The following is a 20,174-nucleotide window of genomic DNA, read 5'->3' as shown; positions in this document are numbered from 1 at the left end:
CAAACAATATTTTCCCATTTAAAGCTTTTATTTTTGTGCAAAGTAAACAAATGACAGACAGTTCAAGTTTGACTGGATTTACACTTCACAGCTAAAGTGGCCAAGTCCATCTTTTGTAATACTGTATAGAGGCTTTTCATCTTCAAGATTTAAAAACACAACTACACTGTAACGCTAACTATGTATTAGATCCTGGTAACATGATTTTTAACAGCTAGAACAAAACAAATAGATTAGGCGATCAACAGGAAATGAATCCACACATTTTTAGACAATATATTTCTTAAGCAAAAATGCTGAACTAACTAACTAATTTCAGAGTAGACGATTGGATGCTTATTCGCCATTTGAGCAGCATATTTTCAGTTTAGGATGCACCCCTAGCCACAAAATAAGCCTATGGATGTGTTGCATAATGTTCATAGACAATTCAAATTGTTGGAGGAACAGAAAAACCTATTTGAATAAGTACATTTGGGCACATTTTGCACACTTTTTAAAAATGTTATAATGACGCAAGCAGTGTAAAGCAGTTGATAAAAACGTGAACATTTCTTTTTTTTTGAAGGTGTGTAAATCCAGCCAAATGCAACATGTAATCAATGAATAGCTGATGAGCAATAATCAGTGGTAGCTTAAGTGTATGAAAATATAGAACAACTGCACCAAGACAAAATGCATCATATCAGCTCAGTCTCTCTGCCCCCACACACACACACTAAGCACACCAAGCACACAGAACAAACATTACGTCTTCACATTAAAAGCTTGGTAAGGGCGTTTCCCAGCAATGAATTTGGCTTCCTTCAAATTTGTATAACTATTTTATCATGCATTTGTTGTTATTCCTAACCACTGGCAACTCATTGAATGTATTTTTCCCAAATATATCAAAGTGTAACATTTTGTGTGAAATCACAATACCTGATGCTTAGTCCTCAAAATATTTGAATTTAAAAAACACAATAAATTACACATTCACCCTCCTATCATAGTTTAGTTAGTGTGTCATCATCTTAATATTTAAAAGTAAAAATAATAGCCCCTTAATCCCCAGAGGAAGTGCACTTTGGTCAAATGAAAAATAAAATTAGCTGCCCGTCATTTTAAAGCTAACAGAGTGCCAATAAGCTGCACTGTAAAGCTGTTAGACTAAATCACAGATGCTGCATTGAGCTCATATGTTGGTGAATTGGAGCAGCGCAAAGGAGAGTTTTCATTTATAAATAATTATCTCGTGAAAATAATAAACCCTTAATGAACCCTTTTTTTGTTCCCGATCCACAACGGCTCTCACACAGTCATCACCCATCAGAATGACCTCAGACCTTCAGGCGGTGCTCTCTCTCTCTCCCCCTCTCTCTCTCTCTCATAGGATGGGGGTGCAGTCCGAGCGGGAGCCCCCGTACTGCAGGACTGTCGGGGCTCTGCTGGCGCTCTCATTGCAGATTCGTGGTCCTCCTCCACTGCCACTGGGGAGGGGCTCTCCGTCAGTCGGGGTCCAGGGCTGGCCTGGTCTGTCGGGGCGGTGCAGGCGGTGAGCGTCCAGCATCTCCAGCAGCAGGTCGTATAGCGGCACCTTGTTCTTGCACTTCATGCTGTAGAGGTGCTCCATCCCTTTGTTGCTGCCGGCGGGGGGGGCGGGGGGGGGGGGGAATATGGGGAGATGAGGAATAAGAGAATCAGTCCAACAATCTGGGAAGCTCTGTTCCATTTTACATTACATTACATGTTACTTGTTGTTGACTCTTTTCTCCAAAGCGACTTACATACTCAATACTGTGGACAACCCCCACAGGAGCAATTTGGGGTGAAGTGTCTTGCCCAGGGACACAACGACATGCTGACTGCAGTGGGGTTTGAACCTGTGCTCCCCTGATCCGAACACCAACGCACTAGTCCACTGCGCCACAGCCACACTACTAACCGTATGTGGTAATACCTCCTGGAAAACCTAGGTCTGTTGTTGAGATTTTTTCCCTTAAAAGATGGTGAGAAACCGGCTCGAGATACACTTTGTGTTATATTCCATGGAATGCTCTTAACATCCTGATAGCAATGAATATCTGAAGTGCTTTGACAAAAAATCCATTAAAAAATGTAATCTGTGGAAGTTGTAAAAAACACGACCAATCACTTTAGCCGGCCCGGCTAAAGTAACTGGATGGCCTACCTGCCTGTCAGCCTTCCATCTGTGCACAAACTTATCTCGTGCCCTCATTGGTCATGTGTGCGTTTGTGTGTGTTGGAGGAGGGGCTCTGTAAGGAAGTGGCAGATTTCTTCCGGCTGTGTATTTTCAAATTCTAGCGCACTCGAGCTGGTTTCTCCAAAATGACCTACCCCACCTTTAAATTAAGTTGCTTTTTGATAAATCATTTAAGGTTTTGGGTTTAATTTATGACTCTCTTATGACTGAGAATTATCTTGCAAAGCAAATGCATGTAATGAGGCTGGTGTATTTCTTCCTGTCTACAAATCAGCAATTTGTTAGTTTTTATGACTATATGACTACTACTTTTCTATGACATTTTTTTATACTTTTGACGAAATACTATACTATGCCTTTTCAAAAGGACATATATACTATGCCTTTTTTTCAACTTACTAAACTATGAAGTCTTTACATAAGTTTTCCTATCACCTCAAAGAAACGTTGTGGATATCTGAATCCTGATTCTCAACAGAACATGTCGAAAACTAGAGATTTTTTAAACGGTAAAAAAAAGCCCACTTTTCTTATTGAATCCCACCTCATGTGCCTGATGTGTGAGAGCAGGAGGAGCAGCTGGGCCTGTCGTCTGGACTGCTGTTGCACCGAGCCTCCTGATTGGCTGATGTGATGTATGAGAGCGTCTGTGATGGTGTCGAGCATGATCTGCACCGCCGCCGTGTCGTGGAGGGCCTCCATGGAGCCGGTGCAGAAAGAGAAGGCCCCTGACGGAGAGAAGAACATAAGATAACTGCAGTTTGTCAAGTTGCACACATGCGCTCACTGCAGAAGCATTCCGCCCACTCAGCAATCAGACGCTGGTCCGGCTCAGGCAGCTGGGCCAGGTCATCCTGTTGGTATTTCAGTCTGCTCCGTTTCTCTTGTAAAACATCTCTATCTCTGGGACAAACAGAGCCCTCTGTGCTGCATCATGTTGTCATGGGAACAGTTATCGGGCATGTTGAGGGTACAGGGTGCTGCCTAATGCGTCTGAGTAGCGCTCAGAGCTTCACCTGGTGGGTGTTCAATATTTACTGTCAGGAACACAAATGGAAACCTGTTACAAAACTGTGGGAGGAAAGATTAAAGCTTATGAGTATATTTTAATTAGAGAATTGACTCTGCTGTCTTCTGTCAGAGGGGAATGGAAATATATAAACAAATCATCTCATCCAGGATCAAATGCTTAAAAACCACAAAACTACCTTGATAATCTTCAAAATATGCTCCAAAGCCTAGAATTGGCACTGAAAGAGAAATCGTTTCCAGTATGTTGAGAAACAAATGTGTGTATTGCATCACAGATAGGAGGCATCATGAAGCAATATAACCAACATTGTGTCAGTGTTTTTTACTCATCTAGCATGATAGAGCTCTAGACAGCACTTTTAAGACACTTGTGAAGATATTTAAAATGATCCGAATGTTGGAAATTCTCCCAAAACAACTCATTTGTAGTGTTTCTTCCCATTAAAATCTATATCGTTCCATCCCTACTGTCAGTGTTTCCAGGCATTAGCTGACATTCAATTCCTTTCCAAATGTTTTAGAAAGAGGCCACTAAAACTAAAACACACACACGCTCCTGTTGCCTCACCAGAGTTGAGCAAGATGATGGCTTTGAGACAGACAAACTCCTCGGGTTTGAGTTTGAGCAAGCGGAAGCGTGAAGCCGTCGCCAGCAGCATGTCGAAGATCTCCGCCATGCCTTCAACACAGTTTCCTTCGTTCCTGGGGAGAAGAATGACGCTAAATGAGAGAGTTTTATTTGGAGTTTAGAATGTCCCTTTTCTTCTGTATTTAAAAATCATACAAACTGAGCTTAGTTCTGAGAAGTGACAGAAGAAAACCTGACTTCATCTGCCACCATTAAGCTATATCCAATGATACTCCAGTGATGGCCCAAATCATTGCAACACTCCAGTTGTGTGGACAGTGGAAAAGTGACAGAAAGATGGATAATATCCAGTGGTCAGAGTGCAAGATAAACTTGGACAGCACAGAGCGGAGGGAAATCATCCACTCTGACGCACAGCCATTCATTTGGTGAGGACACTCACACAGGGACCAGGTTTCAGAGACAAGACTCTGTAAACACTTTTGGATCAAATGGGACCTTCAGAGACTAAAAGCTGTGTCTGTCTGCTGGTCTCCCTCGCCCCTCTCTGTCTCCCTCGCCCCTCTCTGTCTCCCTCGCCCCTCTCTGTCTGTCTCACCCCTCTCTGTCTGTCTCGCCCCTCTCTATCTTCACAAGTGTCTTAAAAGTGCTGTCTGTCTCACCCCTCTCTGTCTCCCTCGCCCCTCTCTGTCTGTCTCACCCCTCTCTGTATGTCTCGCCCCTCTCTATCTTCACAAGTGTCTTAAAAGTGCTGTCTGTCTCGCCCCTCTCTGTCTGTCTCACCCCTCTATGTCTCCCTCGCCCCTCTCTGTCTGTCTCACCCCTCTCTGTCTGTCTCGCCCCTCTCTATCTTCACAAGTGTCTTAAAAGTGCTGTCTGTCTCACCCCTCTCTGTCTCCCTCGCCCCTCTCTGTCTGTCTCACCCCTCTCTGTATGTCTCGCCCCTCTCTATCTTCACAAGTGTCTTAAAAGTGCTGTCTGTCTCGCCCCTCTCTGTCTGTCTCACCCCTCTCTGTCTGTCTCGCCCCTCTCTATCTTCACAAGTGTCTTAAAAGTGCTGTCTGTCTCGCCCCTCTCTGTCTCCCTCGCCCCTCTCTGTCTGTCTCACCCCTCTCTGTCTGTCTCACCCCTCTCTGTCTCACCCCTCTCTGTCTCCCTCGCCCCTCTCCCTCACCCCTCTCTGTCTGTCTCGCCCCTCTCTGTCTGTCTCGCCCCTCGTCCCTCTCTGTCTCCCTCGCCCCTCTGTCTCCCTCGCCCCTCTGTGTCTCCCTCGCCCCTCTCTGTCTCCCTCGCCCCTCTCTGTCTCCCTCGCCCCTCTCTGTCTGTCTCGCCCCTCTCTGTCTGTCTCGCCCCTCTCTGTCTGTCTCGCCCCTCGCCCCTCTCTGTCTGTCTCGCCCCTCTCTGTCTGTCTCTCTGTCTGTCTCGCCCCTCTCTGTCTGTCTCGCCCCTCTCTGTCTTGTCTGGCTTGCTTACTTTGAACACGGGGGACATGTAGGGAACAGACAGTGCCAGCAAAGCAGGAATCCATGTCTCATGCCTCACTACATCTCTATTTGTTCTCTATTGTCTGTTCGTCATTTGGCTTTTTCTCCTCTGCCTCCTTACTAGTCATCTCTCTCTCCATTCATCCTCTTCCATCATTTCCTGCATTGAGTCTTTGATTACATCTCTTTCTTGTTTTCCTCTGATGTAATGATGAGTATTTCATTTGAGAGAGAGGCTGCTCTCCTCTCTGTGGGGAGCATGTCATTAGTAGTTCACTCTATAGCGGGCGTGTTGGGTGGGCACAATGGCTGCCAAGGTGTGAGATGGAGAATCTACAAGGCTGAGATCTGTGTGAGAGTGAGGCAGAGAAATAGGGAGGAAAAGTGCAGCCAGATGAAACGTAAAGAGACGAGCAGCAGAGAAGAGGTGAGAGTGTTCCTGATACCTGTCCAGTATGAGGTCCTGAGCAAAGATGAGCTTCCCGGGGCAGTGGATGGACCTCCAGACGAGCCCGATCATCAGAACCTCCAGCCAGGAGCTCTCCAGCAGCTGCACCTGGTCATGGAGCCCCAGCTGCAGGAAGCCTTCACACACACACACACACACACACACACACACACACACACACACACACACACACACACACACACACACACACACACACACACACACACACACACACACACACACACACACACACACACACACACACACACACACACACACACACACACACACACACACACACACACACACACACACACACACACACACACACACACACACACACACACACACACACACACACCTGTTTGAAAGCACCAAAGTGATCCCCAGCCAGAGTAGATTTAAAGGTTGCCTATTATGCAAAATCCACTTCTTCATGTCTCTTACACATCGACATGTGTCCCCTCTGTGTAAAGAGATTCTGAAAGTTTCAGGAAAAAAGATTCACTCACTTTTAGTCCTGATCCATTTCTATAAAAACCTGTCTGAAAATGAGCTGATCAGATTGTGGCCACTGCAATGCACATTATCAACAAATGGTTTATCAAGAGTTAATTAAGTGGAAATCAACAAACAATTAAAATGATAAAAACAACTATCATTTATGTTTTTTTAACAGTTTATTTTTTGCATACATTATAACACTTAATATGCAACATTAAGTGTTTGTTCATGATAACCAAAGCTAAGTAAAGGTTAGTAGTTCTAAAGCAGATATTTGTAACACTAAGTTTATTGTTTTGAAATCTTATAATATATAATGTATCGTATTATATATAATTACTAAACTTTATGAGCTGTTTGTTAAAGAGTAAAACAACTTTCAACCAAAGATGAATCAATCAATTCATTGTTGATTGATATTATAAAGTGTTACCACAAATGTTGTAAGTGGTTAGTTACATGTCACTTGTTAGAAGCTTTTATCCAAAGCAATTTGGGGTGAAGTGTCTTGCCCAGGGACATAACGACATGCTGACTGCAGTGGGGTTTGAACCTGTGACCCCCTGATCCGAACAACTACAGACAACCCACTACGCCACACGCCCCCATGGTCCATAGAACTATGATAAAAGATCTGTCTCTGGTTAAATAAGCACACCATATTTCTGACTGTATTTCATTTGGGAGCCGTGTGGAGTGGGTTATCTGTTCTACAAGCGTCATTGAGTACTGGGAAAAGCGCTATCAAAATTAAATATATTATTTACAAGATCTGTTTTACAATATTGACAAGGAGGGCGGACTGGGACAGTTTTTCAGAAGCCTGTATCTTGTTATTCCCTCTTTACTTGCTGCCATCAAGATCTTACCTCGTGAGAGAGATGTAACACTTTTTATAGTCACTCAACTTCCTAAAATTGTCCCCAAAGAATCTGGACAATATGTTCTTAATCCCGAGCACTTTATAGCAATTATATTGAACAAAGACCGGATCCAAACAAACTCAATCTGGTGCTGAAAGGTGTTATCCGTGTTAATTACTTTGAGCGGTGGGCGTAGACTGTAGTACGGTTTAGAATACTAACACTGCCAGAGTTAAATGTTTTTTGTGTGCACCTTCAGCCCACTCAAAAAAAAGACATGCATGCCCTTGTTTTTCTAGCACTTAAAAGAAACCATCTGCAATCTCGCTGCTCTTTTCGTAGCCTTATCACTGGCACTCAGCTTTCTCAATTCATATGTAATTACATCCAATTCCCTCCCATTGTCCCCCCCCGTACCCTGTTTGGGACCCCTCACAATTAAAACTGTGTACCGTTGGGCTTTTAGTGACGCACAAAGTTGTAATACCTCAAAATCAGGTGTGTGTTTGTGTAGGCTCTATGGGGTGCCTTGGGATTGGCCAAACAATTCTTTCAAAAGTGATGACTGTGATAACCATTGCTGTAATTGCTCTGCATTTGGGTGTGTGTGTGTGTGTGTGTGTTTGCTTCAACTATAAAGGTCTGCCTTCACCATGCTGTTGCTCCAACCATCAAAAGCAACAACCTGTTTCTCAAAGTACTTCTGTACATTTGAATGTTTAAGAAAGGCAGTGATTCCAAGCTTTTGATAACATTTCCCAATTTGTCAGGAAATGTCATGGTGCTCCAGCAGAGCCTGACTCACATGCTGTGCACCTGCTTTCACCTTAGTACTTACAGAGACATTGTTCTCTGAAGAAATCCATTCAAAGCTACTAGCGAAAAGCAGAAATGTCATTAAACTTGAAGTTCTCCTTTTTGGTTGAAGACAGATGATGTCACTGAGCAAGGAGAAAATAAAGTTTGCACTGAGGGGCTTTTAGCCTACTCCTACAATCCTACACTTTTAAAATCGGAATAGTCTTGCTAACATTTTGTGAAGGGCTGTAGTGGGCTCTGTTTTAGGAATCGATTGGTATATACACACAACGTCATGCTAGCTTGTTGGAAAGGAGGCCAAATGACGCAGCAAAGTCAAAAATAATGGCGAGGGGAAAATGGCCATGGCTCTATCCATGGGGCTCTTTTGATTTAAGAGATTTCTGAATGGAAGGGGGTTCTATGGATACCCACAAATATATTCCTTAACAGACATGTCAAATGTTAACCAATCCCATGCAGTTTTTGGCATCATATTTTCCCTAGAGGTAGCCGTTTCGTTGTAAAGAGACACATTTTTCCAACTTGGCCTTATGGCATAAAATGACTTGTTGTGACCTTTAGTATAATCACAGCTATATAAAACTTGGCAACCACAAAATACAGAGTTAAGTTATTCAGAGGGTGCATGTCTTTCCTAGGTATACTGACAGTAAGGGGGGTTTGAGCAGGTTCCCTTCCAGATGTTCTCACCACACAATCGCCGAAACATGCAATTCTTGCACAAATCTGAATATGTTAAACGTTTCTGAAAAAGATACGAAAGTCTCACTTTTTACAAACTTGGAACAATTTGGTATCCATTACCATTAGCAGTTGTACCAGATGTTTTTGCTCAAAACCCACAAACACAATCGGTTAGACATCACTTCTATCAAGGAATTTCATGAATATGAAAACATGATGTGGAAAGGATAGTTTGTGAATTTTGGAGAACAATCAAAAAAGTGTGCAACCAACTGTTCTATTTCCTACAGACCACATTACAGACAGGAATGTCACGGACTCCTAGAAATCTCAGTTCCAGTAAGTCATAGGTATTTGCTCCAAAACAGAATTCAGGCCATAATGTGAATCATTTAAGCGACATTCCAATATCTGGTAAAGTAGTGAGCTAGTATCTGTCGTGTTGAATCCTAAAAGAAGACTATATCTTAAAGAATGGATCTTAAGACTACACTGCATTATATAGTCAATATTAAAGTTATTTTTGTAATTGTTTTAATATAGTTAAAAGGATTTACTGGAGCAGTACCTGGAAGCTTCTTGGCCCAGGCAATCATGTGGACCAGCTCCTTATCGGCCATGCTGGTGAGCAGCGTCATCACGGTGACCTCGGAGTAGGGTCTGCTCAGCTTCTGACGGGAGCACAGTGTTGGGGGCTCTGCACCCTGGAGCAGGAGGAGCACCTGAGGAAACAGCAGAGAAAATATACATCTGAACACCCACTGGCCAATAATATTCAGACGATGCTTTATATTACTTCTCCTTGGCAGCAACAAATGTCTCTACATGAATAAGCACCTGGTCAGGAGGCATGCCATTCAGTGTTGATCTTACTCCACCACCAAAAGCACTGCTGCGCCTCCTCCCGTCCACAGGGGGCACTGTCCTCTGCTCCAGGTCCTTAGAGGCCTTAACTCTATCAGTGGTGTCCGTCCGCGCTTTGTCACGCCGCAAAACACGGCCGCGGTCCTTACGAACACCTTGAGCAATAAACAAGGGATTAACGCAAAATAACATGGACATACAGATACAAAAAACACATGCAGGCACACAACTCATTGGGCTGGTTTTCTTGCAAATGCTCGAACATAGCCTCCTGATTTTACTACTAGGTGGAGAAGTACAGATTTGATTGATGCCTGTGTAATACAAGAAGTATGAAAACTCAATGTGGGTGGGTTTTAATCAGTGGTTGTACTCCTTAAGAGGAAATCACTTCAAGGTCATGTTAAAGTTAGCCTGAAGCTTATCTGCATCCACCAGCGTGCTCATATTTGTGGCCATCCTTTCAAAACTTGAGGGCAATCAAAGTATTTTATTTTGCTGACTAAAACAATATACAGAGAAGCTAAATTGCGGCGGAAAAACTAATCATTAAATAGACATACAGAGAATGTAACCAAATACCTAGTTAAAAACAACCGACTAAGCCAAAAGTAAAGCTACAATAACAGAGCAGACTGCACATACATCAAATTAAAATAGAAAATAAAGATATAAACTCTGCTGTCTGCTGGTGTTTCTACCTACCTCCCTTCATCATGCCCACTTCGTAGCACTTCCTAAGACGGCAAGCCTGGCAGCTCTTCCTCCGATTCCTGTCGATAGTACACTGATTGGTTGCTGGGCACATATAGTCATTGTGACCTGGAAGGAAAGAAAATATATTACTTTAAGCTCCCCGCTCCACTGTTGAGTTCAGATTTAGGTTATTTATTAGTCAGGGACACTCTATTCCCATTTTAAATGGATCTGAGATAGAGAAAATGTTAAAAGGCACCTAGGCTTGTTCATCGCCATGGAGACTATTGGTTTCTTTGTGACCAGTACTCTTTTGAAAGACTTAACAACATGCCGAAGCATTATATCACAGAATGACTAGGCAAGCAAATTACATTTCTTTCTATCTGCATAGGCAACAGTACATGTAGGTTGTTCACAATGATCTGTGAAAGACATGACATGCAAACAGAGAGGAACATTTGTTTGTCTTACTGCACTACGCTGAATTAAGCGTGATATCTCCTCTGAACATTCTTTTGTCATAGTTTTGGGGGGAAGTGTATCTTTTAATATTGAATTCTTAAGGAAATTAAAAGAAATGTGATTTATTTTTGTTTGAATCCTTCCAAAACAATGTTCTTGCAAAAAATGAAACTCTTGTCTATAAAAAAACGATATAAAAAGAAGAAACTTATGATAACAAATGATTGAAAATCTCTCCGTTTCACAATGTCTCGATTAAGGACAGACATTTCCCCTGTTTTCTGCATCCGAAAGCTGCAGTTTAACCATTGATGTCTCTGTAGAAGTTACAGGCGGTTCACTTTATTACCATGAGCCTAGTCAGTAATAAGCATAATAAATCACTATCCTTTCAAATCCAAACTTCTGTTTTAACAACATTAAATATTCATTTGTTGGCTGACAGCAAAACCTATTTTTTTATTAGGCACAGTGTTCCATTTACTTTTATATATATTACAAACAGTTTGAGAACAACAGGTGCAGATCACACGTGTATGAAGCGGACAGAGTACCTACCCTGGATGCTCCTCTTGAAGAAGGCCTTGCAGCCCTCACAGGACCACACCCCGTAGTGATACCCAGAAGCATAGTCGCTGCACACGGCACAGAACCGTGTTTCTTTGACCATCTCAAACCCCCCGGCCCCGGCCCCAGCCCCGGCCCCCGACTCCGACTCCCCCACGCTGAACGACTCGTCGCTGGTGCCGCACAGGTCCTCTCTGGAAACTGACTGCAGACTGGACCTGCCACAGGATTTCAGCTCCGTTGAATGATTTCAAATGTTTATCTTTGTAAGTGATTTAATAAAAGCTAATGACAATGAACTCAGATGGAGGTTGAATAGAATATCAAATGTATTTCTTGCCATTACATATTCCTGGACATTTAGTCAAAAAATTCTCCAACAGATGTCTTTAATCATAAAATAATTGGCTGGCAACAACTTACTTTCAATCCTTCCACTTTTACGATACCAACTTGAACTGGCTTGTAGCATAAAAAAGATTTAGTTCTATTTTCCACCTGAGGCAGGAAGCAATCTGTATGTGCACTTATGTTGTTATTACGTATTGTTCTGTTTTCAAGGTCTTAGACCAAGTCCTTAATCTCTGGAATTAGAAACCAGGACAAAGCTTGATCCTTTCTATGGAGATAGGGGCAATGTTTTGTATAAAGCTAAATGTAAAAAAAAAAACAATGCAGTTATATAATTTGGTTTTGTTTACAACTGTGAGGACTGAACAGAATGCCAATGCCATAATATGTGAGTGAAAGATATTAAAGCTAGTTATGTGGCAAAATACCATACAACCACTTAATAGGAGACAACCAAGTCAGTAGATAAAATACAGTAAAATAAGAAAATTAATTAATTAAAAAAAAGATCAACAAAATTAGAATCTGCTTTTAACTCATCCTAGTACCAGGAGTCTAGTACTAGGAGCAGTGGGCAGCTAGTGTACAGCGCCAAGAGAGCGGGGGGGGGGGGGAAGGGGGTTGTCCGAGTCCTTGCTCAAGGGCACCACGGCAGGGCCCAGGAGGTGAACTGAGACCTCTCCAAGTAGCAGTGCACCCTCCATATTTAGGTCTGTTCGGGGGACTTGAACCGGTGACCCAACGGCTCGCAGTCCAAGCCCCTACTGACTGAGCCACTGCCGGATAATGTGACATAATGATGTTTTGCACTTGTCTTTTTTTGTTTTCATTAATTGGTTGGATTTAACAAACCCACTAAAGAAAACTTAAGAGGTTGTCGCCAAAAATAAACCAACTTCACCTAATGATACAAAAAAACAAAACAACAACAGCAGTGATTCATACCTGTTGCTTCAGAGTCTATAAATATAACTTTTTCCAAGTGCACAACATTACCCTTTTTTTCTCCTATATGGTTATAAAGAAAACTTGAATTCCATCACCTGTACACAGGAGTTGAGGTGGTTTCCAAATAGTGATGGCTGGGGGGGTGCATAAAGGGACTGAGTCGGGGGCTGCAGGGCACGAACACTAGAGGACTAGCTGGCCCACTCCCCAGGGACTGAAGGCTGCCATCCGAGGGCTGTCCGTTGGCGTCCAGAGGAGGAGAGTAGAAGCCCGCCGTGGAGTGGCTGTAGAGAGGGGTCGGGGCAGGAGTGGGGGCCGCATAGTCGTAGGTCCCTTCAATGAAGTCCACAGTGGCTCCAGACCCCCGGCTCTCTTCAGGGTACATGTCACTGAAGGGGGCCTGCGGTGGAGGCGAGGGTCGCTGCGGGGAGAGGGTCTCCAGCTCTGGGAAGGCTGGGCTGATCCTGGGTCTGAGTGCTGGTCCACACGGGTGCCTGCTCTGCGCCGGGCTCTGCCTGAGTAACATCACAGCACAACAGCACTGATATGCAACATGATTTAGACTTGCTCTCCCCTTTGCTGGGAGGGGGAGTGGAGACGGGTGCTGCTCTCTCTCTCTCTCTCTCTCTCTCTCTCTCTCTCTCTCTCTCTCTCTCTCTCTCTCTCTCTCTCTCTCTCTCTCTCACTGTCTCTCTTTTCTTTCTAATAAAGCCAACAAGCAACTTGAATAGTCCGCTATTCTTCCAGTCCCTTTGCCCTATTCGTCTCGAGCTTCAGCCTACCAAACTAAAAAAAAAAGGAAATCAAAAAGACTCCTCCCAATCTCCTTCCAGGTTTCTTTTTGTCAACAGAACCCTTCCCTATATCGCTCTAGTAATTATCCACTAATGTGTGCAGGGAGGGGTAAATAAACAGCAAGCGGCACAGAGTAATAGCCCTAAAATGCTCTCTTCTAACTGTATTTTAACATTGTAAAGCTGTTGCTGGTTGAAGCTGGATAAAACACATCTGTAAACAATAAGTAAGCAGTTTAATTGATCTGATACTCGGCAAGCTATCAGCATGACCGATCTATTTGTAGCCAGACTATTGAATACACCTGGGACTCTGCGGTAAAAGAAAACACTGTGGAAATGAGAAACAGTAGGACAAAGGTTTTAAACAAAAGGTGGCTAAAAGAAGCCAAAATCTACCTCCGTGCACTACTCACCTCTCACACAGGAATCATCCTCATCTCTGCTGTGCAGTACTGGGACTTCTCTCTCCCTCTCTCCCTCTCTCGGAAATCTAGCTGATATCATTGGACACAATGGGATCAGTGGGAAGGTTAAAAAAGAGGATAAACAAATTAAAGAGGCTGCTAAATCGATGATCAAACCACAGCATGTTTTAGTGCCAGGTCACTTTAACACAGCAAACAGAGCAGGTCAAATCTCATACCAACAGCCAATTATTACACAATCATTCCCCAATGAGTGGATTCATGATTTTTTTTTTAATCACATGACCACAAATAAATACTTGAATTAACACTACCCAAAACATTTACAGAATACTTTTTTTCTATTTTTCTAGTGGCACTTTATTTAAAAAGGAAGATGCAATATTGCTTAGGAGCAGAATATGTACAAGTTAATCATTACTCTATCAGGCAATGATTACAAGTCAGGGATGAGATAGAACACTGTAAACAAATTAAAGCAAAGGAGCAGTGTGTGCAGTATAGATTTAAGGATTCAATGATACAATGTTAATAGACATTTGAATAATACAGGGCTTGAAAAACAATATAATAATTTTCGAGTGAAACTTTCAGATGACAGTCAATAATGCAGGAAATGCATAAGATAAATAAGATCAGCAGCCTCTCCCTCGGAGGACAACGTGAACATTTGGCACAGGGACCAAAAATTCCCCTTCTGTACAACATCTTTCTTGAATAAACAGCCCAATTTTCAGAACATGTCAGGTCAAGTGTTAAACAAGTAGCCTTAATACATATTTCTTAGAATTACCTCCAGGATAAAATGGAGACACTGTGGCATTAGAAAACCGGAAAATAAAAGGGTGAGATTGGAAAAAGCTAATTCACCTACATGGCCCGAGAAGTTGGGTTGCTTCTTGCCATAATTGACTTGATATTTATGATAGACCAAATTCACAACGCATGTGAGCAGCCTGAATTGTGCCTAAAATGAATGTAGCATTATTACCTAGGTCGACCCTGACTGATGAAAAATGTAACTAATGGATTCTCATATATACAGACACAATAGGCGCTTTCACACCGCAGTACTTTTCCCATAAAGGTTAATCAGAACTTAGTTCATGAGAACTCTTTAGTTCTCATGAACTAAGTACAGATCGTGTTCACACCAGAATAAGTCCCTGAGGAAGGATTAGGCCAGGGGTCTGCAACCTTTTTGACCAAAAGAGCCATTTTGCTCCTTTTTCCAAAACATTTTTTTGTCTGGAGCCGCAAAACATATTTCATAGCTAATAAAGTTGTATTTATTGTTATGTCAGACAAAAACTACAGGTTTTTTTGCATTTATTAGGCTATTTAAAACATTATATAAAACTGTTAACCTCTAATAAGAAACAAAGAACTCCTATAAGGAGAATTAGAAAAATAATACACAGGCCTACCTTAAAATAAATTAAACACAGCACTTGGGGAGTCCTCTGTACATTTGAAGGAAAAAAAATATTAAAATGGGCCCACTTTGAAATAAATAAAACATATAGCTGCACCCTAAAAAGAGTTAAAGGTAGGGTAGGTAAGAATGGAGAAACCAGCTTGAGTGCGCTCGAATTTGAAAATACACAACCGGAAAAAATATGCCTCTTCCTTCAGACTTTCTTACAGAGTCCCTCCTCCAACATACACGAAGGTGCATCATCAATGAGGCCACGAGATACATTTGTGCACAGATTGAAGGCTGACAGGCAGTTAGGCCATCCAGTTATTTTAGCCGGGCCGGTGTCGGTACCAGATGTGTTCGGGATACCATATGTGTCCGGGGTCCGTCTCTTACCAGTGACGTCACGACGTAATGACGTCAATGACGTCACGCTTTGTGATTGGCTGTACGGTAATTTACCCACGCTGTCTAGAATATAGAGGGGTATTTTGATCATTACATTACATTGCATTTAGCTGAAGCTTAAGTGCATTCGACCAACAAGATCAAAACTTGAAGAAATACAATACAAACTTGAAGAAAAACAAAGACGAATGAGGAGAAGAATAAGAGAAATCGAAGGTAAGAAGTATATAACGTAATATGGTAGGTAATATGTAATATGTTCAGTGCCGTTGGTACGTTAGTTCAAACAGTAACAACGGACTATTTTTCTTAGCGGATGCATGTCAATTTAAATTAATACATACAACTATTTCACATGTACAATATTTTCTTAGCCCTAATACTTAATACTACTTATTTCATTTTGATTGCTATATTTGATTATATTATATATTATCAATAAATTATATATTATATATCAATATGATATACTTTTCTATATAATAGATTATCAAAAAAAGTATTTATTAAGTAAGGGATAATGTGCAGCAATCACAATCAAGTCCACAATCGAATCCATAAAGACAAAGTAAATCTGTTTACAGTTGTTTCATATGGATGTTGAGAGGTATCCATATATCTCTTCATTTTGCTCTCAAAGTGCACCAGATTGATGCATTTAACTTCAATATTTAAAAAAAAATCCCTCCAAAGGGAGTGCTTGTTCTTCCTTATGTCTGTCTGTATCTGTGTATTCTCATGTTCCGATTAACCCAGACAAATTTTTCTTCTTTTGTGTCTATATCGACGCCGGGATCTTGAGTCGAGGCTGATCCTCTTGCTGTGGTCCCGCATCCTGGATCCTCTATCCTGAGTTCTGGATTAAGTCGTGGACTTCGGGTCGTAGCTGAACCTGTCTCTGCGGTCCTGCCTGGGTCTCGTCGTGCTGCCTCCCTGAAGGCTCCCACAGGATTGTTGACATCTTCGTGGATTCATCCTCTTATTATAGACAAATGCATTTCCTAACATTCGGTCTACCTATGTAAATGTATTATCTCTTCGATTTACACACGGCATCTATTGCACGTCTGTCCGTCCTGGGAGAGGGATCCCTCCTCTGTTGCTCTCCCCGAGGTTTCTCCCATTTTTCCCTTTAAACTGTGGGTTTGCTCTGGAAGTTTTTCCTTGTAAAATGTGAGGGTCTAAGGACAGAGAGTGTCGTTTTCTTCTCATACTGATATTCTGAACAAACGGCTGTTGTATTAGCTGTAAAATGTCTTTACTGTAGGGTATTTGTACAGCACTTTGGCTCGACCAAAAATCGTTTATAAATGTGCTATATAAATAAAAATTGATTTGATTGATTTGATTTGAAAGGGTGTGCGCCAAGGTTCCATATTAGGACCAATAATTTCACCAATTTTATATCTGTTCATTGATAAAGCAGAAAGTTGCAAGCAGCTATTGTCTGCGATCACAGGATATAGTCTTGTTAGATGTGCCAAGAGTAAGGACTGTCTTAGGTAAGACAGCTTTTATGTGCTCAGCTCCACTTGCTTGGAACAGTCTACAGGCAAAATTGAAATTGAGCATTTTTATTTCTTTGAATGTATTTAAGGCATGTCTAAATGAAATGCTTTCTGACACTCTGGGTATTTGTAAATGTTGAATATGTAAATATGATATCCTCTGTTGTTTGTATGTTGTTTTTATGTTTCATGTGGAACTAAATGATGCAGGTCTCCCTTGTAAATGAGATCGATGATCTCAAGGGACTAATCTGTCTAAATAAAGGTTTGAAATGAAATGAAAACCATATACTGTATGTAAATAATCTCTAATCATTTTTCAAATGCTGCTTTCCATTTTTATGCAGATGATACTGTTATTTATTGTTCATCCTCTTCTACAGAGCAAAGTCTTGATTTCCTCCAGTCTGCCTTTGATGTTATTCCATCCCATTTATTTCAACTCAAGTTAGTATTAAATGCAGACAACTCCAAACTCATGATATTCTCAAATGGCAAAAAGTTAACTTCTTTTCTCCCCAACATTTGTACTGTTCAAGGGACTGACATTGACATTGAAAGGGTCACTACATACAAATATCTAGGTTTTATTATTGATCAGAACTTATCTTTCAAGTCACACACTGAAAATGTTGTTTTAAAATTAGGTTTCTCCTTTCAGACAAGGAAACATTTGATCTCTGCAACGTTTTTACCAGTATTGGATTCTGGTGATCTGCTTTACATGAATGCCTCTGACCAGTGCCTAAAGACTTTGGATACTGTGTACCATTGTGCATTATGTTTTATTACATATATATATATATTGTGATTTTGGAATAAATATGGACTTTATGAAAATTATTAGTTGGTTACTGTTAGCAAAAAACAGTAAGGTTAATACTGGATGTTTGTTACACTTGGATATGTTTTCTGTAACACTTGTAACATAATTATTCTCCAGTTTATGCATTTGAGTGACTTGCAGTTAATGCTCGACATTCAATTCAAAACCTTTATTTATCCAGGTAAAATCCCATTCAGATCAATGATCTATTTTTCAAAGGAGACCTGCAGCAGTAGGTTCCACATGAAGACATAAAAACATAAACAACAGAACAACAAAAGGACATCATACAGCACAAATTACAGGGATTACAATTTACATATCTATCCACATGTACAGGTACCAACAGCATCTGACTGTGGAGCATCCAACCGAGCTTTAAAAACATGTAGTGGTACCAGCTTGGTAATTTTACATTCTTTTTGCAGACTGTTCCAAGTTAGTGGAGCTGCACATCTAAAAGCTTTCTTCCCTAAGACAGTCCTAGCACTTGGCACATTTAATAAAACCACAGCATGAGATCTCAGGCAATAAGTACTTTCAATTTGCCGAGAGATCAGGGAGCAGATATAAGATGGTACTTTATCCAACATGGCTTTGTAAATGAAAATGTACCAGTGACTGAGCCTCAGTACAGTAAGTGATGACAAAACCGCCTTGGTTTACAGTGTACAGTGATGCGTAAGTGCTTTACAGTTTGTCACAAATCTCAGTGCACTGTGATAGTAAAACCTTATTGTGGTGTCATTATATATCCAAAGCAGTCAGAAGTCAGAAAATCATTAGTGATGTTTAACCACTCAGAAGACAGCCCATCAAAATGAACACATTGGGACCTTTCAGAGAGGTAGTTCATCTTCTACATATAATAACGGACAAAGTAAAGAATGAAGTGTAGGCTATGTTTAAATGTTCGGAATTTGACGGTGTATGATGGTCCTCTTGAGTTGCGTACAGCCAATGGCGTACAGCCATTGCTCCGTTTTCATGTTTTTTTAACATGTTTTTCACAAACATTTTCACACGCTAGGAGCATAGGAATAATTCAATTCGCTTCGTCATGATCTGTAGATGTGATTTGCCACCAAGCACCCGTGGGTAAATTACCGTACAGCCAATCACAATGCGTACAATGCGTGACGTCATTGGTAAGAGACGGCCCCCGAATACATAATGGTACCCCGAACACATCTGGTACCGACACCGGCTAAAATGATTGGTCGTGCTTAATACAGCGCTACGGCTTCCAGAGATTAATTTTAGTATGTATTTATTGTCAAAGCATTTAATATATTCATTGCTATCGGGACGTTAAGAGCATTCGATGGAATATAACAAAAAGTGTTTTCTGAAATAAATTACATACCCCATTGAATTATGACTGAAGATCGTCAGCTGTCTTCCTCTCCCGTGTTGTTCCTCGATGCGTAAAGGCTGCAGCACCTTTGACAACTTCTCTCTACATATCAAACATACCGGTAAACCAGCATCGTTTGCTTTGAAAGCATATAACTCTATCCACACAAAATTAAATCCTGTGTTCCTCCGGTACTTTTCTTTGATTTATCCATAGTTCGCTCATCGAGCCGGGGTCAGGTTATTCGCCTCCAAGAAAAGGCGCTCGCGCGGGACCGTAGCAGGATGTGACGCATATTTTAGTTGATCTAATTAAAACCGTTTTGTTTTTTATTTATGTGTCACAGTATCACCTCAAAATACAAGATATGAAACATTTTCAACCATGCAACAAAATATAAATAGTCCTACAAATACTTTTATTTTATTTCCTTCTTATTTTTGTCTAAACTCAAGGGAACCAGAGCAGAGGGTTTAAAGTGCCGCATGCGGCCCGTGGGCCGCGGGTTGCCAACTCCTGGATTAGGCAAATGAAGCCGCTGACGTCACTTCTTCTTCTTCTGGTTTGGGTTTACTTGCAGGCCACGTGGTGGCAGTATACGGGGGTAAAAAGGTTCTCATGAACTCATTTGAGTTCCGGCTCTTTTTGGTGTGAACGCGACATTTCGGAACTATATCGGAACTAAAGTGGGAAAAGTACTGCGGTGTGAACGCGCCTATTAGTCCCCAACATAAGGTGATTTTCTCCAAAATAATTGGTTGCGTATGGATGTAAATAAAAAAAACTGTTTTTGCACTATGCTGAAATGAACAAACCATCTTGAGTCACAAACTAGATAACAAAAAGCCATCTGATGGTTTATTCTGATAGTCATCATTATTTCCCACATCTTGGGTCCCTCAGCCTTTA

At 41.5% G+C, this 20,174-nt stretch overlaps 1 protein-coding gene across 3 annotated transcripts; it reads right to left on the bottom strand.

The window, feature by feature from the left end:
• Positions 1 to 9: 9 nt before the first annotated feature.
• Positions 10 to 20,048, bottom strand: esr1 (estrogen receptor 1). Of its 3 annotated transcripts, none has more exons than XM_079643235.1 (11): positions 19,275 to 20,048; positions 13,735 to 13,815; positions 12,620 to 13,039; positions 11,217 to 11,443; positions 10,203 to 10,319; positions 9,471 to 9,652; positions 9,202 to 9,355; positions 5,759 to 5,897; positions 3,808 to 3,941; positions 2,752 to 2,935; positions 10 to 1,625 (listed from the first exon to the last, which is right to left on the bottom strand). In XM_079643235.1, the coding sequence occupies exons 3-11, from the start codon at positions 12,907 to 12,909 to the stop codon at positions 1,370 to 1,372; spliced, it is 1,683 nt and encodes a 560-aa protein (XP_079499361.1). In that variant the 5' UTR covers positions 12,910 to 13,039; positions 13,735 to 13,815; positions 19,275 to 20,048; the 3' UTR covers positions 10 to 1,369. The 3 variants fall into 3 exon arrangements, with proteins under 3 accessions (XP_079499361.1, XP_079499362.1, XP_079499360.1); XM_079643236.1 differs by having other exon boundaries at positions 13,735 to 13,811; XM_079643234.1 differs by lacking the exons at positions 13,735 to 13,815; positions 19,275 to 20,048 and having other exon boundaries at positions 12,620 to 13,126.
• Positions 20,049 to 20,174: the final 126 nt, after the last annotated feature.

Source organism: Notothenia rossii (assembly GCF_949606895.1).
Source record: "Notothenia rossii genome assembly, chromosome: 8".
In the NCBI taxonomy this organism is placed as follows: Eukaryota; Metazoa; Chordata; class Actinopteri; order Perciformes; family Nototheniidae; genus Notothenia; species Notothenia rossii.
The sequence above is the reverse complement of the archived record's forward strand: the minus strand, read 5'-3'. Positions and strand labels throughout refer to the sequence as shown.